Here is a 14,130-nt window from a genome sequence, read left to right as displayed (position 1 = left end):
ACGCAATTTATTTGTGCTGTTTGCAGTACAATTGTTCCTCCTAATTTTCTGAACTAGTGTTTTTCTTTGCGTCTGAATCCGGGGAAGGCGGAGATACGGCCACCACTGTCTTCCGTGCTAGCGACTGTATCTTCTGCTTCAGAGCTACTGTATAGTGAAGCCAATAATGATTCACTCTCACAGCAGTGGTGTGAGCAGTCTCAGCTTTTACATGCCATCTGTGTTACTGAGCTGAATCTGCAGAAATGGGACCCTGTGCACATGGCTTTTCCTCTGTTCATGGATGAAAATATTAAAGCAAATCCGTATGGTCCATGAGATGTTTTCTGTGTCAGGAAGGGAGTAAAACTGCCTGTCAAACCAAGCTGTTCCCTCTGATGAAAGGAGACTGTTTTTAAACACTCCTTTCCATAGTATTATGCACGCCAGCCATGTGTGTTTTCTCATCTGACATCTCATTGAGATCCTTGGCTGCGGTACTGCAAGAGGGAAGGGTGTGCTGGGAGGGAGGGAAGCAATCCTGCAATATGTACACAAGCGCGTGTGCGCACATACTCTTAAATCAATCCTAAATGAATTGATTTTTTTTAGGAATATGATAGAAAATTAATCTGGTTGAGTCAGGCTTAATTGCTTCCCTTTTGTTTGGATTTTCTATTTTTGCATGAACATGTTGGGAAGCAGTGCTCTGAGCTATTATTAGACACAAAGGTGGAGACAGAGGGCAAAGGGTTCATTTATAATTCCTACAGCAGAGCATTGAATTTTAAAGCTAAAAGGTGAGTTGATGAGCAGCTTGAGAACACAGATTCATCCACTTAGCTCACTGAGTATTTCTGAAGGCTCATGCTGGTCCTGGGAGCTAACCGTTCTCGCAGCTGTAAGACCTGCTGGCTGGAGGAACCAGAAAAAAAGACACGTATTCTTGAATGAAAGCACTTACTTTGCAGGGAGAAGCTTGAAAATATAAACTAATCTAAGCTCAGAAACTGATATAAATGCATTATTTTGAAAGAAGCAACTGGACTTTGCTGCTGGAGCAGGATGCTGGGAAGCACAGGTTATATAGACACATACACACATTTTTGTGTTTAAAAACATTCAAGTCTGTTAAGTCTCAAGCATTCCCTGGTTAATGGGATACCATCATAGCCACCACCTCCCCTCCTTGATCCTAGGTCAGTCCTGCAAGAAGCAGTCTGATCACGTTGGGCAGGACAGCCCACAGCATTAGGGTGTGCTGTTGCAAAACAAACCCAACCCTAAGGAGATTTTCCAGCCCTTCCCTAAAATGATTAACTTCCTTTCCTTCTTGTCATCATAAACCGGGCATCTCCTTTGGAAAAGGGAAAGTTTTGGCACGGAGACTGTTCCAACTGGGACACCGGCGTGCGTTTTGGATGGCTGCAGCTCGAGCTTTGTAGGGTTTCCTCGTGCTTGCTCTGCCGAGCCTCTTGAATCCAGGACGTGCTGCTGCATTGGGATGACTTTGGTTTTCATCTGGGGAGCTCAGCTTTGCAGCCCCGACCTCTGGAATTAATCTCCCTTTCTGAAGTAGTTTCTTCTTTGGCACTAGCTTTTTTTTTTTTCAGTTGCTGTTTGCCAGGCTAAAGGGCATCACGAGAACATGCATCATTTTGTAGGTTTTCTTCTAAGGCAACAAAACAAAAATAAGTTAAAAAAAAATAGTAATCACCTTGGTGTAAAATATTTTTCCCTCTGAAAGTTCCTGAAGCGTAAAAAGAGTGTCTTTTCCTGAAAAGGGGATATTCCTAATGTAGATGCGGTGCTGTTGGCAGAGGAACAGTGTGCTGCATCGTAAGGCAAGCGACCGAGGAGGAGCTGGAATGATCGAAATGTCTCATGGGCACGTGAGATTGCGGGGATAGGTATTCACACAGAGGACTCTTTCTTACGTGTGCCCAGGGCTTTCTCTTATCTCTGAACATGAACCCACAGTGAAATAGAAATGTTCCTGTATTAATAGTGCGTTGGAGATAACCCTCATCTGAAAAATACAGTAATACTGCACAACTGGGAGCCCTTTCAGAGCAGGGAATTGGACTAGCAATTTCATAGTGGGTTAGTAATGAAACATTTTGGTTCTGTATGAGCAAATGGGCAAGGTTAGTGGACACATTACTCCAGCTGTCATTGTCCCAGCAGTAACCAATTTAGAGCTTTACATTTTTCTGCTATCCCAGTAAGAGAAAGAAAAGTAGAAAGTTAAAAATAGAAATCTCAGAATGAATTAAAGCACAAAGAGTGAACATGCTTGTAGTACTGCTGTATAATTTTAAAATCCCTTTTTTCCTTATTAGCTGGGCCATTCTATGTGTATTACATTGAATATTCTGGCAGTGTCTGTCCTGCTCTGAAAGGTCACCTCCATACAGGAGGATTTATTTCTGGCTGTAACACGTGAATATGAGCATCCAGCCCCAAACCTCTCCCGTGTGAATACGGGCATCCAGCCCCAAATCTCTCTAGCCATGACTTGTACTGATGACTCCTGTTTGGAGTTCCCTTCACCTGATGCTGCTGATGTGCAGGAGAAGCAAGAAAAGGTGTCTGTGGCTTTGGCCTGCTAAGGAAGAGATTAAAAGGAGCTAGCTGGTTAAATAGATACCTTCTGGTGCCTGTGTGTAGAGCATAGTCATTTTTTTCCATAGCTCTCTCAACAGCTATGGACAGATATCAGACCTTCATGAACTGGTTGTCGCAAGTAGCTTCCTAATAATCAGGATTAATACATTTTTTTTAAAAAAACAGGATTAATGCAGTTTTTAAAGCAGAAGCCCAACGTAACGTAGAATTGTTTTCTTGCTTTGCAGATATCCTTGTCGACGGCAAGCTTTGCGACTGTGATGTCGTGGTGGACTGCCAAGTGGGCGACCCCGTCCCGCTGGAGGTGAAGCTGACCAACTGGAGCAAGCACAGCGTGGGGCCCTTCGCTCTCACCGTGACGCCCTACCAGGATTACCAAAATGGGGTGCACAACTATGAGCTGCAAGATGCTATCACTTTTGTGGGATCCAACACCTTCTACATTGATTCTGTAAGCTCTTCTATCAAGTGTGTCACGGTTCTGGATGATGTGCATTTCGATAGAAGGGCTTCATTTTTCACTTATTTTAAGGCAGATTACTTTTTGGAAAATGCCATTATTATGGTAGCAATTGCTAAAGGTGCTGCTGGGCTTGGGGATGTAGAATCATCTCTCTGAGATGGGTTAAGACTGTAATTTCCTGTAATGTAAGCCACTAGCAAACTCCTGTAGCCAGTAACTTTTGGTCACTCCAGATCTGATGACATGTGAATGGGTAACCTAGATAAAATGTTTAATACCACATTGCCAGTCCCTTGAGCCATCCGGTGCAGCCTGCAGGAATGGATTTTAAGTAACTTTTTCTCTTTAGTGCATGAGAAAAGTTCCCCAGGCTGAGCCAGGGAACTCAGCAAATCAGTTTTAGTTAGATCCTGAGGAAAGACAAAAGGAAATGCTAAACATTAATGACCAATATGATGATCTGGTTCATTTCCTAGTCTCTTGGCATACTCTTATAAAAATAAAGAAAAATAGAAAGATAAAAACCCTGCTTAAAATGGGACAAAGAAGTCCCTTTTTAGAATAATTGAATTTTTGAATTTTGCCTCAAATTATTTTTTAGAAATTTCAAGTCCAGGAGCTTTTTACTTCTAAGGCAGGCACTGGAAAGACTTCCCGAATATAACTACTCTCTCCCACATCCTTCCCCGAAAAAGAGCAACAACGAAAAATCAGAGGAATGAAAAACATATGGACAATATTGCCGAGTGGAATAGACAGTATTTCTGGTAACTTATAAAATAAACATGAAGAAGAGGATGAATGTTTGGGATAGCGCCTAGGACCTTTGCTTAGGTCAGCTCTTCAGACAGATAATAAAATGTACCTGTCAAAACTGAATATTTAAGTGAACCTCAGTAAGAAAGAAATTAAAGGTTAACCACAGGGACAGTCACCATGCATATTTTTCAATTGCGCATCATAGGAAGAAAATATTTCCAAAAGATAATGAGCACAGAATAAACCATCGACTTGAATTTTAATGGGTACTAACTATATTCTGAGCTGAATAATTTAGATATGTCAACAGAAATAATCGAGAGACGGCTTTCTTTGAATCCCTTCCTGACTATGTGGATTTTTTAATGTGAGTGGCAGTGTTCAGATACCCAACTGCCAAAGGGCTGACCCTTCAGGCTAATGAGGAAAAAGGGAGATGACAGCGTGATGTATTCTTACCTTCTGATTGAGTCTCCTATGGGGCAAGAAGTCAGGAGGTCACATCTCTTGTGCCTGCCTGGGCAGCCTTCTCATACATTACAGTCCATGCTTTTGCCCCGTTATTCAGTATTTAGCCATTTTTTTCTGAAAACGCAGTCCCCCAAAAGTTAAAAATAGAGTTGTTTTCTGGCATTTGTCCTCCTTTTTATCCAAAAGGGTGAAATGAAAAAAAAATGTTTACTCCTAGACAAGAAGTGCTGTATTTCACAATATGTAGCATTGATACACGTCCTACACAGGGTCCCAGAGAAAATGCTTAGTCATTTTTCTTTCAGGCATAGAGCCCTGATCATGGAAGAAAATTCTTCAAACAGTGTATCTAATGCTGTCAGAGGCCCTTTCATCCCACGTAATAACTAATTCAGTAATGGAAAATGATTTCAGAAAGCAGCACCTGTTTTGGGGACAAGAATAAAGTCCTGGTTTGTGCAGTTGATGCTTCAGGGAGGAACGAACATACTCAGAATTGTGTTCATGCTCTGAATTTGGCAGAAACAACAAACGCTGGTTAAGAAACTGAAGAAGCTCGTGGTTGGGTGAGATGAAAGAGATTCATAGTGTCTCTTTTTTAGAAATTAAAGCTGAGACACTGGACAAGATTCCCAGCTGGTGTAGCTCCGTGCTGCTCTCAAAGCTATTAAACATGTGTTCATTATTTTTGTAAACTGAGGTCACGGGCACACAATTATTTCTCTTGTTTAATGGAGGTGCCTTGAGATGCTGCCATTTCGCAGTTGCTTGTTTCTGCCCCTCTGCAGAAAGACGCTCCCCTCTTCTGCAGCAGACCGTGCAGGAGAGATGGCGTATTTGTTTCTGTGCAAAGTTGGCCAGTTTAGATCAAACTACGTTCGTCAGCACTTTGAGCTAATTGGGCTGACATTACACTGACACTAGCAAGGAGGTGGTGACATGATTTATTGCACTGCTGAGCTGGGTGGGAGAGAGGACGGAGAACTAGAGCATGGTTGGCGTATCAGTAGCGTATGGTCAAGAACAAGTGGGAGCATCAGGTGCTACAGCACGAAAAGATGCTTCTCATGCCTTGAAAATCTGGTCTGTTGTCACGATGATGCCACGTTACTTGTGCTCAGTTGAATGTGATCTCTCTGGAAGAGCAAACCAAAACAACCCTCGGCTTTCTTAAGCGTTAACTTCTTATTAAACCTAATGAGTACATGCTCAGCTAATCACAATTATTTGATTTCAGACTACATAATTTAAAGTGCATGGAAATATCTCATTATCCGCTAAAGTGTTCAGTAAAAAAATGTTGCTTTTAAAGGTAGTACATCCCAGCAGTGATCTTTGGACACAAATCCAGACTGGTGCATTGAATTGAAAGGGGAGCACAGAAAGGTGAATAAGGTTCTGTTACCTCCAAGACAAATCATCTAACTTCAACTTCAAGCCATAAGAAAGAGGAAAACAGGATCCTACAACTTTTACCCTTTAAACATTTTTTGTTCATTCTGTGAAGCCATGTGCGCATGCTGAAAACTCCTGTATATATTCCCTGTCTTCCAGATACATGCAGAAACTGATTTGAAACTTTGTAAAGTCTTTATTTTTAAGATTAACTTTTAATTTGATTAACCTTACCTTTCTATGACAATAGTTAACAGAAAAAGTGACTTCCTCAGTTATCAGTTAGATAGAAGATAAAAGTGTGGGGTTTTGAAACATGAGGTAACCTGGCAGACCTCTACCAATTAAAATACCTTTGCATTTATTTCTTATCTCACTTCACAACCTGAAGTTTAGCTTTAATCATATTATTAAAGATTCTTAGTTCTTACCAGTGTTTTGACTAATTAGTTGATCAGACAGAGCTGCTTCTAGCCAAATTAAAAACAAAAAATTATCTGCCATGGAGATTCCTGTAACTATCAACAATTCATCTTTCCTTGTTGTTCTTGCTTTTGTCATTACTATTCTCAAGCAGGTTTTTCTTTTTCCTGGGTGTGTTATCACTCACTGGCTCAAATGATTGGTAGCGGAAGATGAGGAGAAATTCATTAGGAGATGGTCATTTTGAATCAGCCTAGAAGCTATGATGAACGTTTGCTCACTTCTGGCAGGTCCTCTGTGGCCCATCTGGAACAAATTAGTTTTCTTGGCACTTGTACTCGCACTGTAAACTCTTTGGGGCAGCGTACAGTAGCTGGCACTAGCCCTAATCTCTGACTGAGCTCCCTAAATACTACAGCAGTATAAATAAGTAGTAATTAGTTCTCAGGAATCGCAGTCCCACATGGTAGCCTGAATCAAGGAACGATTAGGATGAAGCTAGAAACTTAATTTTTCTTCTCTCTCGGAGGAATGGAGGAGTAATGTGGGCATTTTTTTTTCTTGAATCTTCAGTCCTGTTTTCCTGGGGTGGAAGCTTCCTGCCTTTGGTCTCCATGCAAAGGAACTGGTGTGATTTTAGTAAAACCTCTTCCGACTCTGTAGCTAGACTGAGCTACATGTGTGCAACATCACTCTGGATTGGGACAACATACAAACATGTGTCCAGGCAGTGAGACTACCAGACCTATTTGCTGCTTGATCAAACATCAGTACAAATTTGGTCTGCATCAGGCATGAGTAGGTCATAGAATCATAGAGTATCCCCAGTTGGAAGGGACCCACAAGGATCATCGAGTCCAACTCCTAAAGAGTTGGATTTCATGTTTATCTTCATGTTTGTTTCAGATTAGCTGGATCATGTATTGCAGTCACTGGGATGGCATATGCCAGGTACGGTGGGGTACATCTGACTTGTATACACATCCGAACAAGTCATACTGCGTTCCCTTCACAGCCAGTGAAGAGTGAGTCATCGGGGCTGATGGAGTTTAAGGAATATTTTACTTCATTCTCCATCCGACACCTACATTTGATCACATGAATCCTTTTGTTGAACAGCTGGCTCAGATGTAGACATCCACTTTACAGAGATTTGGGTTGATAGAGTTCCAGACTGAGACATCTGAACGAGTAGGTGTCTCCATTGATGCTGGCCAGCTAAGCTCTTGTGAGACAACAGAGATGTAGTCTGCTGCCCTTGAGGCCTGACTCACCCTAACATAGACACCAGGGATGAGATCCAGTTTCCTAAACGTAGGTGTCTCCCATCATTAGGTGCCATGGGCGTACCTCCATTTACTGCTTCAGAAATCCTCCTGTAAATCCTGTGCCGCATCTGCCAGCCCTGTGTAGATGTCTCAGTGCCTTAGGTCATCCCAAATGTCACAAGATGCCTGTGGTTAGATAGCTGTGTCCTGCCTCTTTAGGCCGTCCATGTAGATCATTTTGTTAACTCCACTGCATTGACTAGATGTCTGCTTACTGTAGTAGGAGCTTTGGTACCGAGTGTGCATAGGAAGACCTAAAAGTAGGTTGTTTAACCTCAAAATGAGTCCTGTGCCTGGTATACCAATTGGTTTGGATCTGGCCCTCTACTGACTTCTGCTGATGATGTCGTTGTGGTCTTCTGGGAATGCCGTACTCCGCAGTCAAGTCATTGCTTTGGAAGAAACTTCTAACTTCTGCAGGGCCACTTGCATCTCAGCAGTGGAAAGGTTTAAGGCTAGTTTTGCTTCCTTGTTTCCTCCCCAGACCACAAGTGCTGATGAGAGTAGCGGCTGTACAAGTGACAGTGATGATGTGGATAGTCCCCAGGGTTGTTGGGAAGGTTGTTGGTGAGGGCATACTGTGCTGTGGGCAGATCTGGACGCACACTACTACCTGCCTTCCTGGCTCTTCTCCCATATGACGAAGGAAAGGATGAGTGCTGCAGAGACTTGTGGAATAAAGGCAGGGAGAGCTCCTACATAGGCAGAACTTCAAACAAGAAAAGTCTGTGTTGAAGCTGATGTGCCTAATGTCACCTTTCTACTTGTCAAGAGCTTTGATAAATGCTATTTTAGATGTTTCTCCGTGGTGCAGCTAGGTTAGGGAGAAATGAACGGGGGCTTCACTTGCTGCTCACCTCCACCCATCACTTGCATCAGTGCCTGCCTCTGTCCTTCTCTGGATGTAAGTACGCCTCGGTTGGAGTTAAGCAAAAATAAGGCAGGCAGCCCAGGGAGGGGGTGAGGAAGCAAGAGGGGAGGCTGCTTAATGTTGTTCTGCATGTCCAGACGCAGCGCCGGAGGGCAGGAACTTGTACCCAGTGAGGAGGGGAGATGCCAAGGACACGGGTCAGGAGAACAGCTGTGACCGCTCTGAGCGCTCACGTGGATGACACGATGCTGACACAAGTTTGCTGGAGGTCAGCAGAAGTGATCAGCACCAAAGCCAAAGGGAGCCTGGGCTCTGCCAGCTCTGGTGATGTTGCTGCTTGTGAAAAGCCAGGCTCCTGGGCAGGAGCAGCAATTCAGGCAGGTTCAGCAAAGAAGCCCGGTACCCCCGGGGGCTCTAAGAGGTGTGTGCCTGCTGGCTAACGGACCCAGCAGTGAAAGTCCAAAAAAAAAAAACAAAAAAAATGGTATAGAAGAAAACAGAAACAAACAGCTCATTCCCCTCACATCTGATGGGTACAGAGAGCTTTCCTCACCAGAGGTGTTGGCAGCTCAGGCAATTTTCAGATCTTTGGCATATTCTTGAGGTGCCCTACACCCCTGCAAACCTTTTCCAGTGTTTCACCTCCCCAGTCCCCCCTGCCATGGGCTAGTCATCATGTTTGTTCCCATCTTATGACCTAATTCTTCACAGCAAGCAAGAATCCTCCTGGTCCTTGACCATGTTTGTAACCCATATTGGAGCCCTAACCTCATCCCTTCACTGTTCTGGGTGGTAATGTCCCATCATTTCTCAGGGATATCCTTTGCAAACATTTTTCTTCCCCTGAATCCAATCAAGTCCTGTACCTTTGGGCAGCTTGGTGCTTCTGGTTGTAACACCAGAGTTTCCTTTGTGGTTATGTTTGGGTCTCAGCTTGGTGACCAGTGCTGTGTTTTGCTGTCGTTTGGAGTCAGCTCTGGGCTCTGTACCATGATGGACACTGAGGTGTTTGGGGACAACCAAGAAAAGGCCCATTACCAGTTAATGTTAAATAAAAAAGAAAACACGTGGGTACAAGCCTACCTGTGAGAGTAGGGATGGCCCCATGAGGATATCTTGAGAAGATGGTTTCAGGGTCTCCAGAGAACAAAAGGGAACTGGTAAGATGGTCTTGATGGAAGGAGGACCTGTACTGAGGAGCATCAGGTGCCCTTTGTTGGGTCTGTTCTGGGACTGGAGTTGACTCCACGATTTTTCAAATAAATTCCATCCAATGGTAAGGCTTTGTGTTGATTCGGTGTTTTGCATCTGCAGTGACTTTAACCCAGATGTAGATGCTGTAGAAATGGATTTATCATCTTGTGGAAGCAGACATTTATTCAAACATTAGCACATGTTGAATAGTGATAAGACTGTTGAAGTTAAAAATTACTTGAGTGTCTCGCTGAAATGGTAGAGCAAGATATTTGTTGTAAAGATATGGATCATAAATGGTTCAGTGATGAAGGGAGATATATAAATGTAGAAACAATGCAAATCCTCTGTTTGATTTGGACAGGTTAAATCCCACTTTTCATAGGATGTTTCTTGCTAAATTTAATTATTTCAGTGAGAGTGAATATTAAAGATTCCTGATTAGAATTTGCAGTCAGATTGTGTCTGAATAAAGTGGGGATGAATTTAGTTATTGCTAAGTTGTTAAATGGTGTTCAACCATGCATTTAACAAGAGTTCACAGCCATGATTTAGACCTTTAATATAGATGTTGATAAATGCAGTCTAAGGGAAGATGTTCCTGGTTATTCAGGACATCGTGTGGGACTTTTGCCTTAAACCAAATCTGTTCTGAAATCAGTGACTGCTGAAGATCTGTCTTCCGGTTTGAGCTGTGCCACAGCTTTGCTGCATGACAGAATAACACAGAATTTCATTTTCAGTGCTCCCATTTTACCACTGCTAGAATAGGGACAAAAAATTTAATTATGGGAAGGTAATATTGAGATGTTTAATTTCTGAATATTTCTGGAGTACTTTGAGATCATTTCGAGGAGCTACTGAATTGCAAAGTGCAATTATTTTGTTTTGTTGCTTGTTTAATTTTACTGATTTTCACATTCTCTTTTGCAGGTGAAGCCGACCAAAGACTCTGTGTACTTTGGAGCACTTCTTTTCCTCTACACAGGCGATTTCTATCTGAATATCAAATTCCATGAAGACAACTGCAGCAGGGAGCTGCCTCTCTCCTGGTTCTGCCTTCCTAGTGTCCACATCCGTGCTATGGAGCCTGTGGCTGGAACTAAGCTGTAAATGCACTGTGCGCTATTTGATTAACAACAGTGCACAAAAATGCTTGGCACATCCTCTGCTTGACCCCAGCTTGTTTCTGTCCAACCCCAGGCCACAGTCCCTACTTTGGAGGAACAGCTGAACGCTCTCTGAATTGGCTGATAGTCATTTGGGCAGCTGCTTTAGCTAATTTCAGAGAGAGAGACAGATTATAACTATGCTCGAGTTTTCCTCTGTTTCCAAAAAACCTTTGAAACTGCTAATATATGCATCATACTTTCATACACCCCATTGATACCAGTGGATTTGAAAGGGACTTGAGGGCTGAATTTAAGGGGGCTGAACTTAACCATGCATTTGAAGGCCTCAACTCCAACTTGAATAGTCTCTTTTTAGCATTTCAACACAAGTTGAAATTTCTGAATGAAATTCCTCCTGGCTTAGGCTGGACCTGTGGCATGTAGCCTTGAGGTGTAGGTTCTCTGTTAGAATTGTTCCCAGGCTTGGTCTTTTTCACTTGTTTGCTTAGTATTTGGTGTCTTTGGTGGTAAATAGCAATAGAGATGCTTTTTCTTGTGTTACTGAAAGTAAGAATAGCAAACGTGCCTCCAGTTATTCTGTTCCTCCCCTGAGTCCAGTGCCACATGCTCCTGGTAGGGTCACGCTGCCTTTACTTTGGTAGATCTGTGAACAAACGAAAAAAGGCAATGAAAAGCTTAAAGAGTTCTGTCCTTGAGAAAGGAAATAAGTCAACTTCTGGGTTGCCTGTGGCTTGCCTGTGAATTTGGGCTTTCGTAGTTCTCTTTAATACAATCACAACCGATTGAAATGTTTGCAGACACTTAAAGAGCCACCAGAATTAATCAGCTGGCCATTATTATCCCTTTGCATCAGTTTTTGCAAGCTCTTCTCATCAGGTTTTTCATGCTAATAGACTGGGTTTGATTATGTGGTTGTTTTGTTCTTTTCTCTCTCTCTTTTTTTTTTTGTTTCTTTATTTTTTTGATTTGTTTTGTTGGAATGAGTAAGCTTAATTATTAGGCAATTAAGAGCATGGAATTCCCGACCATAAAATACCTGATGAACATATTGGAAATTTAATCTGTTGTCTTTCAGAATTTATTTTTTTTTGCATAAAGAAACCTGAATCTACCCCATGTAACGCAGGGAGATATCTGACATGTATGATTAATACAGGTTTCAAACCTGTCTGAATCTTTTCTTAAATTTACATCCTGTAGCTCTTCAAGTTCATGGTAGAATAATTTCAGGGATGAATATGCCAAAATGCAGTAGGGGCACTCACGTTAGCTCTATATGTGTTAAACCTACATGCACAACCTCTTTGCAGATTTTTTTTGTGTAGGGTTCATCCAAAAGTGGACGCACTTGCCCTGGTCCATCCTGCTCATGCTGTGGAGCAGTAGATTGGATAGCCACTCGTTCTGGCTCTCTGCACTGTGCTCATTTGTACTTTTAGATGTGACTGGTGTTTTCCTTAGGAACGTGACACTGCTCAAAACTCAGTCCATTGCATGTTTGGAAATTACTGTAATGTATTCATCCTACATATGTTATTTTTAAATTTAGGAGACCTATAGCTATTGCATGATAACTGTATTTCCAGCACATCCAGGGTATTATCTCTAAAACCGTATTGTGGTAATGCTATCAGTGTTTGTTCTGGGGCTGTGTCTCTGTACACAGCTTCCACACAGAGTGGAAGTCTTCAGACGTAACGTGATGGAAATCTGAGACCGACTGAAGATTTACTTGCAGTGATGTACTGCTCTGCCAGCTGCCAGCACACAGTGTCCACTAACAAAACTGCTCCTTTGATTGCACAGTGGCTCTGGGCCAGAGGCACCCTTGGAAAGAGGGGCAAAAGCAGCTGAGCTGGGCATGTTTTTTATGTCATTGGAGGCCGGTTCTATGCTATAAGGCTGAATTCTCTGTCACTAGATAGACATATACACAGAAAAATAAGATCCCAGGAGAGCAGGAATTAAACCAGTTAATCTGCTCCATAAAAGCTTGCTTTTGGCATGTGTCTCTGTACTATGTTACACAACACTGTTGCAGCAAAATCCAAATTGGGTTTTATTCAGTATTCCCAGCAGGTAATCTGCAGATGCGAGGCATACAGCTAAGGCTTTGTAGGGACCACACTGCATCCGAAACAAAAATATTGTGAAGCAGAAGCTGTTGTAGTGAGGATCCTTCAGCTTACCTGGCTACGGGATCATTTCCTAGTATGTATTTGAGAGTATTCTCTGAGAACAGAGGGAATAGTTCCTGTGAAGCCTATGCTGAGGTGCAACGCTGCCCTTCACTTACAAAGGGGGGTGATTCCTAGCCTGCTGAAGCTGCTGGAATGGGAACAGGTTTTATTATAGCAAAAGATAGCTGCATATTTCCTAGGTTTCCAATATGCCATTATAAATCTGCCATATGTGCTCATAAATATAAGTTTTATGTGTGAGCTGACCCTTAATGGTCTATCTGTTCATTATACAGTATACCACTCTGTCCCTTGTCAACTTTGATGCTTAGTTGCTTTTGGCATTTATGATACCTTTCCCAATTTTCTTACACTTCTACTTGTCTTGGAGAGAGAGATGGAACACAAGAAATTCTTCCTTCTGGGGATCATTTGTGACATGTCCAGAAGGAGAATGTTTAAGTGTCAGTGTAATTTGGCAAAGGGGGAGGGGATGGCACTTGAAATGAGAATACTGCATCACTTTTGGTTTTCTTTTTAATGGAAGCTTTCACTGGTATTGCTGTCAGCTTTGGTCCTTGCAATGGCTTTAATAAAGGATGATACTTTTCTGATCTGCTCTCCTTTTCTGGAACTGAAAACTTGTTTTTCTCTTTCCAAACCACCCAGCTATTATTTTGAACATGAAGAGCCAAACTGTGCGTTGTTACACAGCTGTAAATCTGATATGATCCTACTTGGTTGAATTAAATCATTCCTAATTTAAATCACCGTTGCTGAGAGCAGAAGTTGGTCCAATATATGTATGCATTGAAGAAACATACGTTGTGTAAATTTAACTATCTGAATAAATACTTATTCTGTGTTATTTACACCTCTGCCTGTCTCCTCTGCCTATGATTTGTGACAGTGTTGTGTGTTTTTACTGGTAATGATAATGTGTCCCTCGACGCTGCATTCTGTCTCTGAAAGGAGAATGTGTTTGTGGCACTGAAACTTCAGCTTTGTTCAAATTTTCTCTTCCTAAATGAACTCAGAGCTGATGAAAGATAAATGCTGTATAGTGTGGCTCCTGTGTCCTGTCCTGGGTCAGTCTCCATTGACTGTCAACTGAGGGGAGAAGGGTGCACTCACGTGAAAGACTACTTATGCCTCAATATCCTTCCATCCTCCGCAGAAACAGCACAAAGGCAGGACAGAGGACCAGCTATGGAGGCAGTATGTTTAGGAAGACTGGTTGGAGGCACTCGTTTTGTGCACGCAGTCAGATATCCAGCCCTATTAGAGTTCCTTCTGCCAACGGTCC

The 14,130-nt window shown here is 42.4% G+C and overlaps 1 protein-coding gene across 4 annotated transcripts in view; it reads left to right on the top strand.

Moving 5' to 3' along the window:
* TRAPPC9 (trafficking protein particle complex subunit 9) overlaps positions 1 to 13,696 on the top strand; it is a 465,357-nt gene extending 451,661 nt beyond the window's left edge. For all 4 annotated transcript variants that reach the window (XM_040547346.1, XM_040547344.1, XM_040547347.1 and 1 more), the window contains 2 exons: positions 2,835 to 3,058; positions 10,445 to 13,696. In XM_040547346.1, coding sequence (XP_040403280.1) covers positions 2,835 to 3,058; positions 10,445 to 10,624 — 404 coding nt within the window. In that variant the 3' untranslated portion in view covers positions 10,625 to 13,696. The remainder of the gene's footprint in view (positions 1 to 2,834; positions 3,059 to 10,444) is intronic.
* Positions 13,697 to 14,130: the final 434 nt, after the last annotated feature.

The sequence above is a fragment of the Cygnus olor genome, chromosome 2, assembly GCF_009769625.2.
Source record: "Cygnus olor isolate bCygOlo1 chromosome 2, bCygOlo1.pri.v2, whole genome shotgun sequence".
Taxonomy (NCBI): Eukaryota; Metazoa; Chordata; class Aves; order Anseriformes; family Anatidae; genus Cygnus; species Cygnus olor.
This window is presented reverse-complemented; position numbering and strand designations above follow the sequence as displayed.